Genomic DNA, 17,832 nt, shown 5'->3' on the forward strand with positions numbered 1-17,832 from the left:
CTCCCTCAGCGCTCACCTCTACCCACAATGAGGAAAACTTTTTTCTCTCATTAAATCACCACCTCTTGCTGTTTAACGCTGGATGGCAGCACCCTCCCCTGCCCCAGCTCCAGCCCCAGCCCTAACCCCCGACACTCCGACACTCCGACACTCCGTGCCCCTGACCCAGAATCATAGCTACTGCTGCCGGAAGAGAGATGGACAAATCCCTCGTACTATTCCTACTTGACAGGTAAGGCAACCGAGCCTCCGAGAGGTCATGTTATCCCTTCCCCCAAAGCAACTCGAGAACTGACATGCTAGCCTGGGTCTCTCAGGTTCCTTCTCACTCTAGTTTCTCTGAGCTTTAATAGCGCTAGGAACAGGAATACGGAGAAGTGGCAGTGCTCCCCCACCAGCCTTGGGCTGCTGTCCACTCCAGGAACAGGGCAGATCTAGAGAAAGCCCTCCACAGGGCCCAGCCAAGTCCCCTGGCGCCTCCAGGGCTGTCTGCGTGGGATGATGGATAGAAATCATGTCCTCACAGCGAAGACAGCCTCCGCGGCAGCCATCATGCTTGACACAGGGGAGCAGCCACAGCCTGGGGCAGCGGCGGCCTCCAGCGCTTGAAGCAGAGCTTCAGCAACTGGCCACCAATTTAAGAGGGGCGCCTGGGTGGCTCAGTCGGTTAAGCAGCTGCCTTCGGCTCAGGTCATGAGACCAGGGTTCTGGGATCGAGGGAGCCGGCTTCTGCCTCTGCCTTCTGCCCCCCACTGCCTGTGCTCTCTGACAAATAGATAAATAATCTTTTTAAAAAAAACTTAAAAGAATTCAGCAATACTCCTAAGGAAAAACCTGGGCTGGCCACCCCTGAGCACCTTACAGGGCAAACAAAGCCCAGAGCCTCGTCCAAACAGAGGAAACGAGACAGCTGAGAGCGTCCCAGGGACAGGGCCGCTTTCTCCTGGCATCCTCAGATCCGCCTAGCGCGCCCGCCAGCTCTTCCTCACAGGCTGCCACACTCGACCCTTCTAAAGCAGTGTTATAAAACCGTTGGTTAAAGTCTTTTAAAGCGGGTTACCATTTCACGTGTAACTCAGCTTATCTCACTCCCCAAATGCCCACCATCTCAGAGCTGGGCAATTCAGGAACCCGTGTGTGTGGGACTGGGTGGTGTTCTGGAATCATCCTGAGCCGTGGGCCCTGCACATGCTGCGACAAACGACCTCAGGGACGAGGATGAACCTCCCTGCCCACCAGTTTCAATGGACAACAGTCTACTTTTCTGGGCACCTCAGGACAGGGAGGCAGGACCCCCAGTGAAATCGGGCCTGTCGGAGCAGGGACAGCCTGAGTCCTAGAGCGCTCACGGGCTTTCCCATCAAGGGCCCACTGCAGAGTTCCGCGAGGCCCGGAGGAGGGAACCAGATACAAGGTCCTACGCTCAACGCAGGCCGTCCTGAGGACTTCCCACGAGGATGTGAGGTGGCCCTGCTAGAGCAGCAGCGTCCCCCCAGGCTGCCGGGCTGGCCAGGGTTGTTCTGCCTCCCTGTGAGCCACTGAGACCGCAGCACTCAGGAAAGGCTGAGACGGGCTCCACCCCAACTCTTTAAGCGCTCCTCGCTTCTCCTGCAATTCCTCTCCTGCAATTCCTCTCCATTCATCTACCAGCAACCCCTACACAGTCTGCCTCCCTATTCTTTCAAGCAAGAAACAGCTTCTGTACCTTAGTTGTGGTAAAATACACGTAACATTCACCAACTTGACCATTTTATTTTTACCCAACGTAGGGTTCGAACTCACGACCCCGAAATCAAGAGTCTCATACACTACCGACTGAGCCAGCCAAGAGCCTGCTCCTGAAACATTTTTAAATGGTCAGTGTCAGGAAGGGCATTCACATTGTGGTACAACCATCACCACCACGCATCCACAGCACTCTTGCCGTCTTGCAAAACTGCATCTCTGTACCCATTACATCGCAACTCCCCATTCCCTCCTTCCTTCAGCCCCTGCCAACCACCCTTCTGCTTCCTGTCTCTATGAATTTGACTATTCTAGGGAACTTCACACCAGTGCAATCATAGTGTTTGTCCTTCTGCGACTGGTTTTTTTCACTTAGCATGATGTCCTCAAGGCAGAAGAAGAAATTTTTAAACCACCTTTGCTTCAATATGTCAAAGAGGGCTTCCTTGACTACTTAAGTACCACTAAGTGGGGGTTATTTCAATGCTACGTTACATTCGGAAAAGCAAAATTAAAAAAAAAAAAACTTCGCATAACCTCCTATATAGACATAGCTTTTGGTTTTTGATTTTTTTTTTCATTTTATTTTTCTTTTTGGTTGGCTGCCAATTGGGACATGTTCCAACCTGGGTTTGGGGGGAAAAAATAAAAACCTAGTTGAAGCTTTTTTTTTTCTTTCAAATATATTTCAAATACTTATCTAGTGCTATAGTTCTGGATTGAGCACGTCCCAGAATTCTAGAACATGCTGAGAACATAACAAAAGTTGAGGAAGAAAACCAGTAACCTCCATTAGTGTGGGAGAGTAAGATACCACTTCTCAGAAATTTAGAGAAAGCAATCTTCCTTCCATCCTTCCTGCCTTCCTTTTTTCCTCTCTCTTTTCCTAATAATTAATTTTAGTTACTTCTTACATGGTATTATTAATTAATGTTAACTGTAAAGATTACTACAGACATCATATTGAATGATCTCATGTGTTCCAACATGTGTGTTTTCTTTTTCCTTTATTTCACTTTTATTGAGGTATAATTAACAAATAAAATTGTGAGATATTTAAGGTGTGCATCATGCTTATTTGCTACATATAAACATGGTGGAAGGATTCCCCCCTTACCTCCTGGTTATCTTTGTTTCCTCCTTTTCAGTGAGAGCATTTACGTTCTACTCTCTCGGCAAATTTCAATGATCCAACACAGTGTTACCAACTGTAGTCACATGTCTTGTCTTACATCCTCAGGCCTCATTCATCTTGAGTTTTGTCAATCCCAATTTTGATCACATTGATCTATCATACTGATAAATACTCCCTTTGCCCCCTTGGTTCAGTTCTGTCAGCTCGGTTACCTTCAATTTCCTTTGGAGGATACCAACCCGCTAAGACTGTCCCTTCCTTTAAGAGCATTTTAGATTCTAGAGGGAGACATGTACAGACCCAGCTAACCCGTGAGAGCGATGCTCTGACGGGGCTGGGGAGCAGCGGTGACAGACAGACAGGGAACTTCTCAGGGATGAGGTCAGTGAACTCCGCAAAGAAGGTGGAGTTTGAGCTGACTCTTTTTATTATTATCCCTGGTAATATATTTTTATTATTTCTAATTACTTTATTACAGTTTAATTATTATTGTACCATTTGCAGCCTCCTCAAGTTAATTTTTAGGTAACAAAGACACAAGGATGGTAGTATTTCATAACCTTTCCTCCCTTCCCCCTTACTAAATGTTCTAATTTACTCTTTTGAGTGTTGTTCTTCCTAAATTCAGCCATTCCTGAGCTCTTCCTTATCTTCCAGCAACTTCTTTGTCTGGAATATAATGAAACTTATTTGTAATGCTTTATAAGCCCTTTAAAGTAGGCACTAACCACATAATGGCAGGCCATTTCTGCAGAAGGTTATTATATTTCAAGGGGACATTATCTGATCCCTGACATGTTTGAACCTCCGGAATTATGGCCCGTGTAGTGGAGGGTTGGGATGCCATGTTTCCAGGCTCAGGATGGGTCCCTCTGCCAAACACGCTGTTTAGGGTATTCTCCACTCCACACAGACAGGTGGTAAGCACCAGTACTTTCAACCCTGGATTCCATTTACTCCTTCCGAGTAAACTGGAAGACTTATTACCGGACCTTGTGAAACTACTACTCTGCTGAGTTGTAATTTCCTTAGAAGAAAGTCTAATGAGGGAAGAAAATAGCATGTACCGTATTCTTTTACTGAAGGAAAAAAAATTGTATACACATACATACAAAATACTTCTAGCCATGATGGAAAGAGCATGAAAAATGAAAATATTTCTGAATAACTCTCTGTTATGTGACAATATTGCCTAATACACACTTAAATCCACCCACCTAAACTACTTATCCTGAGTACTAAAGAGTTGAAAAGTTAGACTATCTTACGACACACAGTCATGGTGACTTAATTTTTCTTTCTAGCAGCTTCTCTCAGATTAGGAGCTGCAAGTGTTAAAAGTATTCACACACCCATATTCATTGCAGCGTATTCACAATAGCCAAAAGGCGGAGGCAGCCCAAATATCCACTGATGGATGACTAGATCAACAAAATGTGGTATATATATACAATGGAATAGCATTCAGCCTTAAAATTCCGACACATACTACAGGGTGGACCTTAACGACATTATGCAAACTGAAACGCTCCAGTCACAAGAAGACAAATACTATGTGATTCCACTTACATAAGGCTCGTAGAGTGGTTAAATTCTAGAGCTGGAAAGTAGAAGGGTGGTTGGAAGGGGCTGAAGGAAGGAGGGAATGGGGAGTTATGACATAATAGGTACAGAGTTGCAATTTTGCAAGATGGGAAGAGTTCAGTGGATGCGTGGCGGTGATGGCTGTACAACAACGTGACTGTTCTTCATGACACTGACCAGTACATTTATAAATGGTTAAGATGCTAAATGTAATGTGTATTTTATGACAATTAAAAATAATAATTATTTGGGTTTCAGGTATTTTTTAAGTGAAAGGGGAAAAAAAAGTAAAGCTGTATCTAGGGTGAGGGGATAGAGAGCGATGAGGGGAAGACTCTTTTTATTCCTGAAATTCAGATGTGGCCTAGAAATGGACATTCCTGCTTCAGCTGTAGCTGGGGCAAGATGCCACACTCCCTGCTACTTCCCTCCCTCTCTGAGTGCTTCTTACCCGCTCTTGAATCAGCAGACATAGAGCTGCAAGTTCCTGTAGCCCCTGGAACTACCGTTTGCCAAAATAAATGTCTCCAATCTATAAGGGAGGCCACGCATTCTAACCTGGTAGCTGCCTCCCTGGCAGCATGGTGAGCTAAACCCCCTTCTGGTTGTTACGGGTGGTTTCCTGAGAGGTGCGCTCCATTTCCCACTGTAGCCCTCCTCTCTTTCCTTCAAATTCTTGAAATTCAATGAGGAGAACTAGGAAACAATGGTGAGAAATGCCCTACTGTACAGCAAGGAGTCTCCGCTGGAAGCTGGGGCAAAGGCCAGGGTACTAAGGAAGTGACTTCTTGCTCCTTCCAATATCGAAAGGATCCGCTAAGAAATGAACGGGCTCTGCAGAAAGGGAAGAACAGGGCAAGTCCGAGTTCACCAAGGGAGGGCACGAGGGGCTGTCCTGAAGACTTCCTCTCAGATTTATTTCACAGTTCACACTTAATTCTAATCCCAGAATTCTCCTCATTTTATAGTTCTCAGACTCTTGGCTATTTCAACAGAGGACCATACCACCAATTTCAAGGACCCCTAAGTGAATCCGTGGAGGGAAGAAGTTAACCTGTTCCTGAGCCAGACAGAGAAAAGAGGTCAATACCGTTGGCTTGAGAATTCAATTGTGTACAGGGGTGCTACTACATCCCGGAGCCCTGCCTACTCTCTCACCTGAGTCACTCCATCTTTGACCTATATTCTCTGCTCCTGTAGAACAGATTTTTAAAATGACACACTTGTTGCCCGCCTCCCCCCCCCAATTTTTCTTCTTGGTGGGCAACATTCTTTCTTTTCAATATCTACTTTCCTAAGTACTTCTGTTAGCAAGCAGAGGTTTCTCAATTTACTTTGTTTCTAAACAGAGTACTTTCAAATGCAATTTTTTGACTCAGTTTCTATAATATATGGTAATTGGTGGCTCTGAAGCCATGCTTTCGGTGAACTTATAACCTGCCAGCTTTACTTTGTTCTCAGCTTAAGACATTTATTGCTAGCTGGCAATATGCTTCCTAGAAAATCCATCTAAAACTAGCTTTACGCTTTGAATTCTGGAAATCTCTATTCTACAATGGCCACAGTTTAATCCAGAGCTCTGAGGAATGAAGGCTCTCTCTTAACACTTAGGAAAGGAAAACTAGAGGGGAAAAATAGGGATAAAATCTTCAGGATGCATATTAGTTAAGGGTGTCTTTAACAAAGGGCAATTTTGTCTCAGAAAGTTCCAGTTAATCTCAGTTAGCTGAGCTCAGGAACTTAGGTTTTTGTTTCAACAGAGACAAATAATGTGGACTTCGGCAGAACTGCTCCACCAGGGGAAACCACAGCAGATGTGCTGGAGACAGGGCAGTGCTGAGAGGCCAAAGAACGATGGCCCCACATAGCATGTTCTCAGCGTGAGGTCATAATCCACCGGGATGTCTGGGAGGATGTGGCATGCATGCTTCTTACACTTTTCTGCTAGTCAGCTCAAGCTCATCATATAAGGCCCTTTCTATCATTTCCAGAGCACACTCACTTGCATTATCTTATTTCTCAGTGATTCAGCAAGTTTTGAAATGTACACACCCTTCCAAACACAAAGCAACGCAGTGTGTGGAGGATTACCCCTCCCGGATCTGTTCTTACCTCTTCCCCAGCATCCCTGAAGGATGAATTTAAGGTTCCTCCTCTCCTAGAAAGGGAAGACTTGGTAGTAGTATCTTCTTGCTGCCCAAAGAGTTCCTCAATGGTCTTTGCATCAATTTGGTATTGATGTTGCTGCCTGGCGGCCAAAGTCCAGATGTTGGTTTTGCCACGAACTTGTTCCTCTGGAATGGTCTTCCAAAAAAAGCTTCTCACCCGCTTTTTATTACCAAGGTGGCTGTAGCCATTCAAGTGAGACTCTGGGGGTAGTCCTGGAGGGGGAGGTGGGAGTGGAGGCCCCCCAGGGAGCGGAGGTGGAGGGGGAGGAGGAGGGGAGAGAGGAAACCCCTCCCCTGAATATGGACATTGTTGGGGTGGAGAAGAAGGAAGAGGAGGAGGAGGCGGCGGTGGTGGTGCCGTCTTTTCTTTATCGCTGAACAAGGAGACACAATTCCTAACATGCATAGTACTGTTGCCTTCTAAGGAGATAATTTCTTGGCCTTGGGGAAGCAGACACAAACATCAAACTTGTGTCGTACTTTTTCACTCGCTGGTCGGCTGCCAGAGAAAAAGGCAATGGTGTTGTGGGTCTTCTTCCAAACCTACAAAGATAAAACAACTTTAAATCGGTAAAGGAAAACATCTGAACACTCACTCTCTCCTTCAGAACCTAACATCAGTCCTCCTGGAGGGGCTGGGTCTTACAATCGATAGGAGGCAACACATCCGAAAGAGCATCAAAAGGGGCTCACACTTTTATAAATGTGAACCAAACAAATTTTACTGCCTGGAAATGCTGCCAAGGAAGCAGCAACAAACCCAACCTGGAAACCTTCCATTAATCAATAAAACACATATTTATTGAGAACCTGCTATACGTTCAGCAAGTATTGCTCACTTTATGAATAAACTACTTGTTCACTAACTGGCTCATTTTCTTTGGGCAATGGATACCCAACCCCTAGGGAAATCACCCAAATGGCTGAAGCATTAGGTATTAGTGTACGACCCTGCCTTTCTCCTGTATGGACATGTCCCCTACCAATCATTTGGTCAAAGGGCATCCTCTGCCTTGCGCAGAAGAGGGAGGACATTCGGAAATGATAAAAGAGTGACCAAACTCAATCCCCCTGAGTCAGGGCCACCATGTTCCTGCTCCATTTGGTAATGTGCCTACCCTGCAAATACAGAAAAGAACACTAGATGTGAAGATTAAAGACTGTAGCTCTAAATCAAACTTTACTGCTTACATTTTAGACAACTCACTTCACCTCACCAGACTTCCGTTTTGTCCTTTGTAAAAGTAGAAGGTTGGGATCCATTCCATCACCTCTCTCACAGCTGCCAATGCTATCATTTTAGATTCTAGTTAAGCCACTCTTCAGAAACAATTAGAACTTCATGCCTACCACTTCAGCTTCTTCTGTGACACTATTAGCAGAGAAGACACATGCACCCCAGTATATGCTCGCATCATACCTCCCACTTGTCTATCCCTTATCCACACAGTCACTGAGTTATATTGGTGGCTTGTGTTTTTACTGGCCCTTAAATATTTGTTTTTGGTACTAAGTTGTTATGGACTTGATGTGAAACAGAGGTCAAAACAACTACATTTCTTCAGATGTAAGGAAAGGTTAACCGAGGATATGGAAGAAGGGACCCCATGCAGTCTATGAAGTGAGCACCCCATCTATGTGGGGATGTAAAAAGGGGACTGTTTCCTCCAGGTCATAAAGGGTCACATGGAAAGGCTTTTTTAGACTGGACTTCTGAGCATAATTACCCTTTTACAGCATCACTGTCAAAGCTCACACTTACAGACACACATTGGTCGAACAATACTGGATTATGCAGGAGTAAACTGATAGCACTAATTCAAATATTTTGAAATGCTTTACACAGAACCATGTATAGAAGACAGGACTGCCTTGGGACTAAGAGTGGAGGCTCTAGAAATAGGCCGTTTTTTCCCTCAGATCTCAGTTCCGCTACTTCTTAGATGTGCAAGCTGAGGTGAGGTAGCTTGTTAAACCTGAGGTGAGGTAGCTTGTTAAACCTATGTCTCTGCATCCTTATCTATAATATAGAGATATCTTGTTTCATTGGTGTGCATAAGAATGAATGAGCTAATACATGTACCAAGATGCCTGGTACACAGTTCCTTATTATTAACAATAACCAGTGTCATACATACATATGATTTCTCTTTACTTTCACAGGTATTACATTTTCTTTAAAATATGTATTGGGTTTATGGACAAAATGCTAAGTTACTCTGGGCTGCTAAAAAAATGCCTTTAATAGTCCCATTCTTTGCTTTCTAAGTTACTAGGTTTGTCCTTTTTCAATACTCAGTGATTACATATTATATTATCTCTAAATTTTAAGATCAGGGGCACCTGGATGGCTCAGTCAGTTAGCATCCGAGTCTTGAATTCAGCTCAGGTTGTTATCTCAGGGTTGTGAGACCGAGCCCCACATCCAGCTCTGCACTGGGTGTGGGGGAGCCTGCTTAAGATTCTCTCTCTGCCCCTCCCACCCTTAAAATAAATAAATAAATAATAAATTACAAGCATCATTGTTTTTATGAAACATCTGAATATTTAACTTTTGAAAACTATATACGGGTAGAAGATAGCATTGCCAGCTACTAAATGGATTTTTCTTTTTTACCATTTTAGCCATTTGTAATTGTGTATCAGTGACATTAAGCACATTTGCAGTGCTGTGTAGCCATCATCACTGCATAATTTTTTAGAAAGTAAAACTGAAATTATTTATCCAAGCCAACTTACAGCTCACTTGAGACGCAACTGGCTTTTAAAAGGAGTTTTCGAAATTACCATTAGGGGCATAACTAGGCTGTTTTCATAGTTGGCACCCCTTAAGCAATGACTCATTGTCAATTACAGTTTATAGTTACATTTGAACTCTTCTTTTTTCAAGACTGCACAGGTAATCTTGGCAGTTTATCCTTACATAGTTTAAAATACTTCTGTACATAAAATATCTCATGTATTGAAGAATTGCTAATCCTCCAGTTCACCTCCAACTGCAGATATGCTGACTCGTTTACAGATTATTCCTGTTAAGAATGGCGATAACCTTAAAAAGTCTCCATCCTAGAAAGCAGTAACTCACTCAGTGCTGCATAAGTATATCCACAGACGTGCCATTAAACCTCACGCAGCAAACAGATACTAATAAGGGTGAGAAAGATTATACATACACTGAGGTTGTACACCAGCACTAGTTTCTAACACTAAAGCTCCAAATGATACAAGTCTTTCTGAGTATTGTGCATTTGCACAGAAGTACAAGATAAAGGCTTGTCAATGTAAAAAGTGACACGTGTTAGTTAGGCAATGGCGTAATTCTAACCATTGCCCCATCTAGAGAAAGAATGTTATTTCTCAAAGTTGAAAGAACAAAATAAAATTTACAACACTGTTACTAGTATGTTGTCTGGCTAATTTTTTCCCAGGGTAACAAATAAGGATCCTAGGCCCCCAACAGCTTCTAATGAATAAATTCTCCAGCAATGATTAGCTAAGATGCTAATGCTTTTACTACTGGCTTCAATGGGGCTTTGATAGGGCTTTCCCTTTGGGCAGGATTTCCAATGTCAAAGAGACACAGGAAAAAGAGTGCAGACAAGACATTGTAACCCTTTCCACAGTCTCGTAACATATTAAAACAGAGGATACATAAAGAACATTTGATTGACTAGGGTACGGTCCACAGTAAAGACGCAAACGCATACTCTCCCAAGTCTGCCAGCGCACAGGTAATGCCGCAGCCCTGAAAACACCGCTGTTTCTCACAGCTGCCAACTGCCAGCAGCGACAACGGATTTAGCCTTGGCTCTGTCTGGAAAATGTCAAGGGTCCCATCAATCTCCCCAGGGCAGAGAGAGACAGGTTTGGAATTTAACATCTCACCTACAGGTTGGGGACCTCAGCAGCAGGGAGGACAGCTGCTAAGGCTGACAAATGTTCAGCCCTGACTAAAATGCAGAGCTGTCACTTTAAGGCTCTGAAGATGAGAACCATTCAAGCCCCAGTGCTAATCCTGACCCATCGGGGTGTGTCTGAGTGATGGACCCTCTAGAGAGAGACTGTAGCTCAACAGAGCATCTTTTAACTATGTGAATTTTTAATAGGATGATGCTGGGCCCATGTCTTTAGCCTTTAGCTGCTCAGCAAGCAAAAAGTCTTAGAATGAGAATGTTCATAAGGGTCTTCAAAGAACTCTCTGGCCCAGCAGCCAGCACTGCTTTGCTCTCTTGGTGTCAGAAACATGAAGGGAGCAGGTGGGAGGGAAGAAGAGAGAAAATGTATGTTTCTGTTCACAGTGTATTTAGGAGGAAAACGTGTCCCTGAAAGTCAGTTCAGAGCTCAGGGTTTTCCTGAAGAGGGTTAGTGGGGCCCGGTTGCTCAGCTGGTCACTCACCCTTTAGGTCAACAATAACCAAAAGTAAACGCCAAGGAAAACCCGCCAGAAAACCTTTCCCCTTCATTTCTGACTTATGTCACAGATGAGGTGGGAGCAGGAAGGGCTGGCCCACACCCTTCGGATAACAAACGGGTGCAGAACATGCCGGGTTTGGAGAGCAGACAGAGGAGCACACAGCCCTTTTATCTGCAGGAGAAAAAAGGTGGGAGGGAGAGTACAGGCGATTCTAAAATATGGAATTTTTGCCCTCCACTAATTCATTGGGGAAAAGCTCCTCCCCAACCGCCTATCTTTCAAAACCTTTCTTGATTATTACACACAGAATGTCAACCACACAGTCGAACCAGAGCTGGCACTATCCAACGCTTCACCTTGGCACTGCAGGCCGTTTCCAGTCACCGTGTTTAATCGGCAGCACAACATAAACACTTCACAGATGCCCCTGAGCGCAACACCCAGAGAGGAGAAGAGAGCGCTTGTTTCTGAACGTGCATTTTCAGTTTCTCTCAAGGTCCCAAAACCAAGGAAAAAAAAAAAAAGCAAACGAGCGCCAAAGGATGCTCTAGAGAGAGGGAACGAAGCGCTGGCTACTCATTCCAGGAAGACAACTGTGGGTCAGTAGAGGGGGTCACAGACGGCCGAACACCGCGGGCAATTTCTGTGCGAAAAGATGTTTGAAAACTGACTACCAGGTCCTCAAGAAATTCTGCGCGGGGGCACCGGGGGTACGATTTCTTCCAAGACGTCTGGACACGGCCGTTTTCCTAAGTCTGTGCACTGGCCAACGATCCACCGCGGCCTTCGGTCCCCAGCCCCAGCCCCAGCCCCAGCCCCAGCCCCGGGTCCTGCGTCCCGCCCCAGCCACTCACCAAAAAGGCCCGAGCTCCGCCGCACAGAAGGGTCAGGGGGCGCCGCGTCCGCCCGAGTCCCCAGGAGCGACGCGAGTGCGAAGTCCTGCGGCCGCGCGCGAGCCTCCAGCCGCGTCCTTATCTGCGCCGCGGCAGGAACGGCTACCCGGGAGCGGGCGCCCGTGCACCGCCCAGATAGACGCCCACACGGCCGCGCAGGCTCGGGACGAGGACGCGCTTCGGAGAGAGGCTGCTGCGGGCCGTGCGGGAACCAGCGGGGCTGGAAGGGCCGACGCCAGGAAGGACTGGACCCTCCGACTCCCAGTAGCGCCGAGCGTCCGCCCGTCTTCGAGCACAACCGACTGGAGCAGCCGCCGCACACGCTCTCCTCTACCGAGGCCCCCTGGGCGGGCCGGTCTGGGCGGGCCTGGGGGCGGGGGTCGCCTGGCCCCGCCCCCTCGCCCCGAGGACCCGGGCTTAGGGTCGGCCCCCGCCGCCAACCCCAGCGGTACCCGCCCCTCCGCCCAGCAGTCGCACAGAGCTCCAGAAGCCGGGTGGGTTGGGGAGGCTGAAGAGGGAAGGTGACTCAGTGCTGGGAAGCGAACGAGAGATCTCCTGGTTCGCGGACCCGGGCTCTGCCCGGTCCTCGAACCTTCGCGGCGACACCTCCCCCACGTCCGGGGTCTGGGTCTCGGGCGCGGGGGAGAAAGCCTCACGGCCGCACTGCGGATCAACCGATGGGAGCCGGGAAGAGCCGGCAAAAAAAAAAAAAAAAATGTAGAAGGGAGACTCCTGTTGTTGGTCGGAGAATAAAACCCGAGAGCCCGCAGTCCCCGAGCTACGGGCACCACGGCGGCTGGAGCTAATCCACCAGCCCACCCGCTTCCTCCCCAAACTTCTACAAGCTGACGGCGAAACTTCTAATCGCAACTTCTCACGGCCAGGACTAGTGCGCAGGAGCCCCTCTGTCCTCGGTCCGCATGACACCGAAGCGGTCCTCGCCAACCCCGCACCCACTTTCTGGAGCCGCAAGTCTGGCTCCCCGCTGGCCAGTGGCGCGCTCTTGGACCGGGCGGGGGTCAAGTGGGGGCGCGGTTTATCCAAAAACCTTAGCAGCTAAAGCTAAGTTAGCCGACCCTGGTCCAACCCGGAGGCGGCCCGTGACCTAGCTCTTTCTCCGGACGCGGGACCAGACCCGCGTGTCTTGGCCTCGAGAGACCGATCGCTGTCCTCTGTAGCCTCGGTAGTGCAGGCACCAAAGTCACTCGAGCGGGTATGGAGGGAGCGCGCAAACCTCCCCAGCCCTTCCCACTGAGGCTCGAAGGCAGCCGAGACGGCGCCGCAGCCCAGGGTCCAGGCTGATCCCCGCCCTTGGCCCTCTGGAGCCGGGGAGTGTCCGGCTCCCGGTGCCCCCGAACGGCGGTCGCCCCTGCCTCGGGCACCCGGCTTCCACTCACCCGCGGCCCGCGCTCCCCGCTTCGCAGCGGGGACTCCCAGCGCCAACGCCTCTTCCCGGGTCTCTGCAGCCCGGGCTGCTCGGGACCGCGAGGGGGCAGGGCGACGCGGGGCGGGGCTCAGCCGCCGCCTCAGGTAACAATGCTGCAGAAGAGCCTGCTCCCAGCGCCTGCCGCAAAGGGCAGCACGCCCTTTCCTGCCGGCCCCTTCCCTCCTCCCACCCTCCCAGCGCCAACGTTGGCGCCGCGGCGCTCACCTTCACCTTCCCGGGGCCCCGGGGGCTGGAAGTCGCTGCCCAGCACGCTGCTCCCCGCACCCGAAGGCGCCGAGGGAAGGAAGGGTGGCGGTAAACAGAGAAGTACGAGTGTGAAGAAGAGCCAGGTGTCCTCGTGTAACCAGCAAGGGGAGGCGCCAAGCTGCTTCGGAACCTGTGGGCGCTTTCCACAAAGCAGCCTCTGCCGCAACCTCCCCGCCCCCCTTCCCTGCGCACACGCACACTCATGCACGCACACCCGCCGCGCGCGCGCACACGCGCGCATACACAGGCGCGGGCGCCAGGCCACCCTCTGCCCCACGCTTGTTTCCCCCTGGAGCACTGGGCAGCATTTGGGTGCACTGTTCCAGCCCTTAAAGCCGAATCCAGCTGAGCGGGAGCTACCCGAAGGTCAGCTCTTCTCTGGGTCCTGCCAACCTGTCCCTTTGTTACTTTTTTTTTTTTTAACTTCTCAATGATGATGGTACGGATCTTTCAGTTATATTTAAGCAAAGCAAAGCAAAAAGTCCACTGCAAGTCAGATCTCATGAGCGGACGCTGTCTGGGAAAGACTCCCACAGGAAGAAACGGGGTGGGGGGGGGGACAGTTTAACTGCATCTTTTTTTCAAAATCACTTGTGAAGCCAGGCAGCAAGATACATAGTCAAAGAGAACCTTTCCTGGGCAAACCAGCCGGTCAGAAATCAGCTGCAGGGGTGGAGAGGCGCCCTGGGTGGGGATGAAGTCATCCTTACCTTTGACTTGGTTAACAGATAACAGACCACAGTTTTCCAGCCTCTGCTGCCTGATGACTTCTGTCTCTCCACCCTGGTCTTCAACCCCTGAACTCCCACAATTCATTCTTCATGTGGATGGAAAAAGTGAAGCTATTAGGGCAAAAACAAAAACAAAGCAAAGCAAAAACAAACAACAAAATCCATGCCAGCCAACAGCCCGTTTATTAGCCCTTGACCAGGCTTACACTACATATGAGTAGATCCAGCCAAGACCAGAGAAAAGCTCAAGGAGTGGGAAATATAATAAAAGAGAAAGATCCATGCTCAGGGAGTTAATATTAATCCCAAAGGAATATGGACTGCACAGGCCAAAGTTGAATGAAGAACTTCAAAACTGAGGAGCGGAATGGTATCCTCCCTTTTTCTTTTATGGAGGCCTGGCCAGAGGAAGGGTCTACACCCACTGCACACTTCGGGCTCTTCAACACCCCCTCCCAACCTGGGCTTCCCCCACACTGTACTAAGTCTTCACTTTCTAATCAGCCACTCCTTTGAAGAGTCAAATCCAGTGACCCCATTGTCAACCTCGAGTCTTTTTGATCTCCTTGCAGCATCCTGGCCTACAGGCCTTCTCTCTGCCCCTCTGGCCTCTTCTGCGGACCCCTTTGTCCTTTGAGGACAGTCACTGGATTCTTCCAACTCTCTCTCCCATTATCCCATGGATTCTGTCTTCTGACTTGAACCTGGAGGGGTCCAGATTTTATAGGGCCCTAACTCTTGAGGGAGCTTTTTAAAGAAAATCAATAACTTATAAACATAACACCAGGTGTATGAAAGTGTCCAGGCGAGTGAGGGGCAGGAGAACTTGAGCTCCAAGGCAAATCCACTTCCGACTTCATCTCTAGGTCACCGACTCTCAAATCCATGCTGTCTCTGTAATATCTTAAGCCCAAACTCAATGCCCAAGGGTCAACTCATCTTTCTCTTAAAACTAGCACTCTTCCTGGCCTTACCTCTTACTTAGGAGCTGATTTTTAAAATTTGAAATCCTGGGGCGCCTGGGTAGCGCAGTCATTAAGCGTCTGCCTTCGGCTCAGGGCATGATCCCGGCGAACTGGGATGGAGCCCCACATCAGGCTCCTCCACTGGGAGCCTGCTTCTTCCTCTCCCACTCCCCCTGCTTGTGTTCCCTCTCTCACTGGCTGTCTCTGTCAAATAAATAAAATCTTTAAAAAAATAAAAAATTAAAATTAAAAAATTAAAAAAAATAAAATTTGAAATCCTGGCTTTCCTCTGGTTCTTTTTCTCTTCTGCATTCCTTATATCTAAGTATTTGCCGAATTTGTTGCTCTTTCCACAAATCGTGTCTCTTATATCTGTACTTTATATCCATATCCACTCATCCGAATTAGAGGACGGAGGACCTGGTATTTATTTGCTGTTGGCCATGTGTCAGGCATCACATTTGATTCTCACACCGACCCTAGAAACCCACCATATTGTATTTTCTAGTTTAGAGAAGTTAAATTGTGCTCCTGTGTCCACTGCCTTTGGTATCCTTTCTCCTTCTCCTCTCTTCTCCCTGACTCTGCTGCCAGGCCAGTGTTTTTGAAAGTCTAATTTCACCACATTACCTACCTGTCCAAAAGCATCCCTAGGTTCACATTCGTGCCTACTGGAAGAAAGTGGCGATCTTCCATCTGACACTGGCTGCATTTACCCTCCCTGCCTGCGGTCCAAACTGTTCTGTTGCGCCCAGGCAGCATTGTGTGCTGGTCCTGAACGTGTCAGCCTTCATCTTCGGCTCTTATGATATGTTGTGCATATTACGTGGCCAAAAAGTAGTTGAGTAGCACGGAGCTACTCAAATAGAGTCAATGTCTCCCTGGATGTGAATCTAAGGCTGGCAATCTAGGGGACACTTCGTTCTTCATGCATTAACACGCTGTTAACCACGCCCTCGGCTTGCCTGCGCGTGTGCTTGGGAGTGAAGGTGGGCTGCTTGTCTCTATCCCAGAAATGCCAGCAGCTCTGTCTGGGGAGGAAGGCCAGCAAGACTCCTGAAGCCAAGTGTGCCCAAAGTCAGCCCAGCCCCTGGAATCTGTGGCTTGGAGGAAGCTCGCTGCGTGACCTCAGGGGTGATCAGTGCGCACCTTCCCCAGCAAGCCGAACCTCTCTGGGGCGCGTTCCTAGCTTCGTGCGGCCCCAGCCACGGGTCCCAGGTGCCAGATCCAAAGCCTGCCGGAGAATTCTGTCTGCAGCTTGTCTTCCCTCTCCCCAGACTGTCCTTTCCAGATCGCTCCTTTTCCTTTGCCTGGTTCATTTTCTCTCTTCTGGCTTCCCTTCCTGAGCCCTGAGAAGCTTGTGGTTTCCTCTACATCAGGCATTTTGCATTGGAATCTGTCCTTAGGACCTACTAAACAAAACCTTCAAACCAAAATAAATCAAATTGCAGAATCCATCCTGAAAAATACTTTATGGTTCTAAAACAGGCTTATTTGCTTAAGGAAGAAGTCTAATGCATGAGCTGACGTCATGGGCCCTCTAAGGAACCCCAGTGGACACACGGAAGTAAGTCCCCTCTGGCATAGAATTGAGGCATCAAACTGAATTTTTTTTTTAAGATTTTATTTATTTATTTGACAGAGATAGAGACAGCCAGTGAGAGAGGAAACACAAGCAGGAGGAGTGGGAGAGGAAGAAGCAGGCTCCTAGCGGAGGAGCCTGATGCGGGGCTTGATCCCAGGACGCTGGGATCACGCCCTGAGCAGAAGGCAAACGCTTAACGACTGCGCCACCCAAGCGCCCCATCAAACTGATTTTTTTAAAAAGATTTATTTATTTATTTATTTATTTATTTATTTATTTATTTGACAGAGATAGAGACAGTGAGAGAGGGAACACAAGCAGGGGGAGTGGGAAAGAAGAAGCAGGCTCACAGCTGAGGAGCCTGATGTGGGGCTCGATCCCGAAACGCCGGGATAACACCCTGAGCCTGAGCCGTAGGCAGACGCCTAACAACGCTGCCACCCAGGCGCCCCCATCAAACTGATTTGTAAACCCCTTTCTCTCCATGTTGCGGACTGAGACTTCCTTAATCTTTGTTCTCCTTAAGACATATGTGATGAGATCTGTTGTTTAGTATTTAGATTATAGGCTGGGTCTTTGCTCTTAAAATTGGAAATGGCAAAAGAAACTAACTCTACCAACTCTATAGTTAAACAGACTTGGCAGACAAAAGCAAAGACTCACCACTCCTTCTAATAACAGCCATTTCTAAGAGAAATTGCTAGACCTCCTTGTTCCCTTCAAAGATTGAAAAGCGTAAAATAAATAAAATCAATGGAATTGTTGTTGTCACTATGAATGCAAATTTGTGTCAAGTATCTTACTGACAAAACGCAGGCACTGGATTGCTGATGTTTCCTCAACAACTTTGAACTGAGAAAATGATGTTTTCTTTTTGCAGGCGAAGAAATGGAAATAGTAAGTTGCTTTTAAGTATAGTAAATAGTAAGTAGGCTCTGA

At 47.9% G+C, this 17,832-nt stretch overlaps 1 protein-coding gene across 3 annotated transcripts in view; it reads right to left on the minus strand.

The window, feature by feature from the left end:
- The window catches only part of FHDC1 (FH2 domain containing 1), a 40,289-nt gene extending 26,496 nt beyond the window's left edge, over positions 1-13,793 (minus strand). Inside the window, exons 1-2 of one of the 3 annotated variants that reach the window (XM_019808975.2) lie at positions 13,571-13,793; positions 6,557-7,155 (exon numbers count right to left, since the gene is read on the minus strand). In XM_019808975.2, the coding sequence (XP_019664534.2) occupies positions 6,557-7,018 (462 nt within the window). In that variant the 5' untranslated portion in view covers positions 7,019-7,155; positions 13,571-13,793. Of the gene's footprint in view, positions 1-6,556; positions 7,156-11,880; positions 12,256-13,316; positions 13,457-13,570 lie in introns of those variants that run through there. The other 2 variants (XM_019808971.2, XM_019808968.2) reach the window with 2 other exon arrangements.
- Positions 13,794-17,832: the final 4,039 nt, after the last annotated feature.

This window comes from Ailuropoda melanoleuca, chromosome 5, assembly GCF_002007445.2.
Source record: "Ailuropoda melanoleuca isolate Jingjing chromosome 5, ASM200744v2, whole genome shotgun sequence".
NCBI classification, from domain to species: Eukaryota; Metazoa; Chordata; class Mammalia; order Carnivora; family Ursidae; genus Ailuropoda; species Ailuropoda melanoleuca.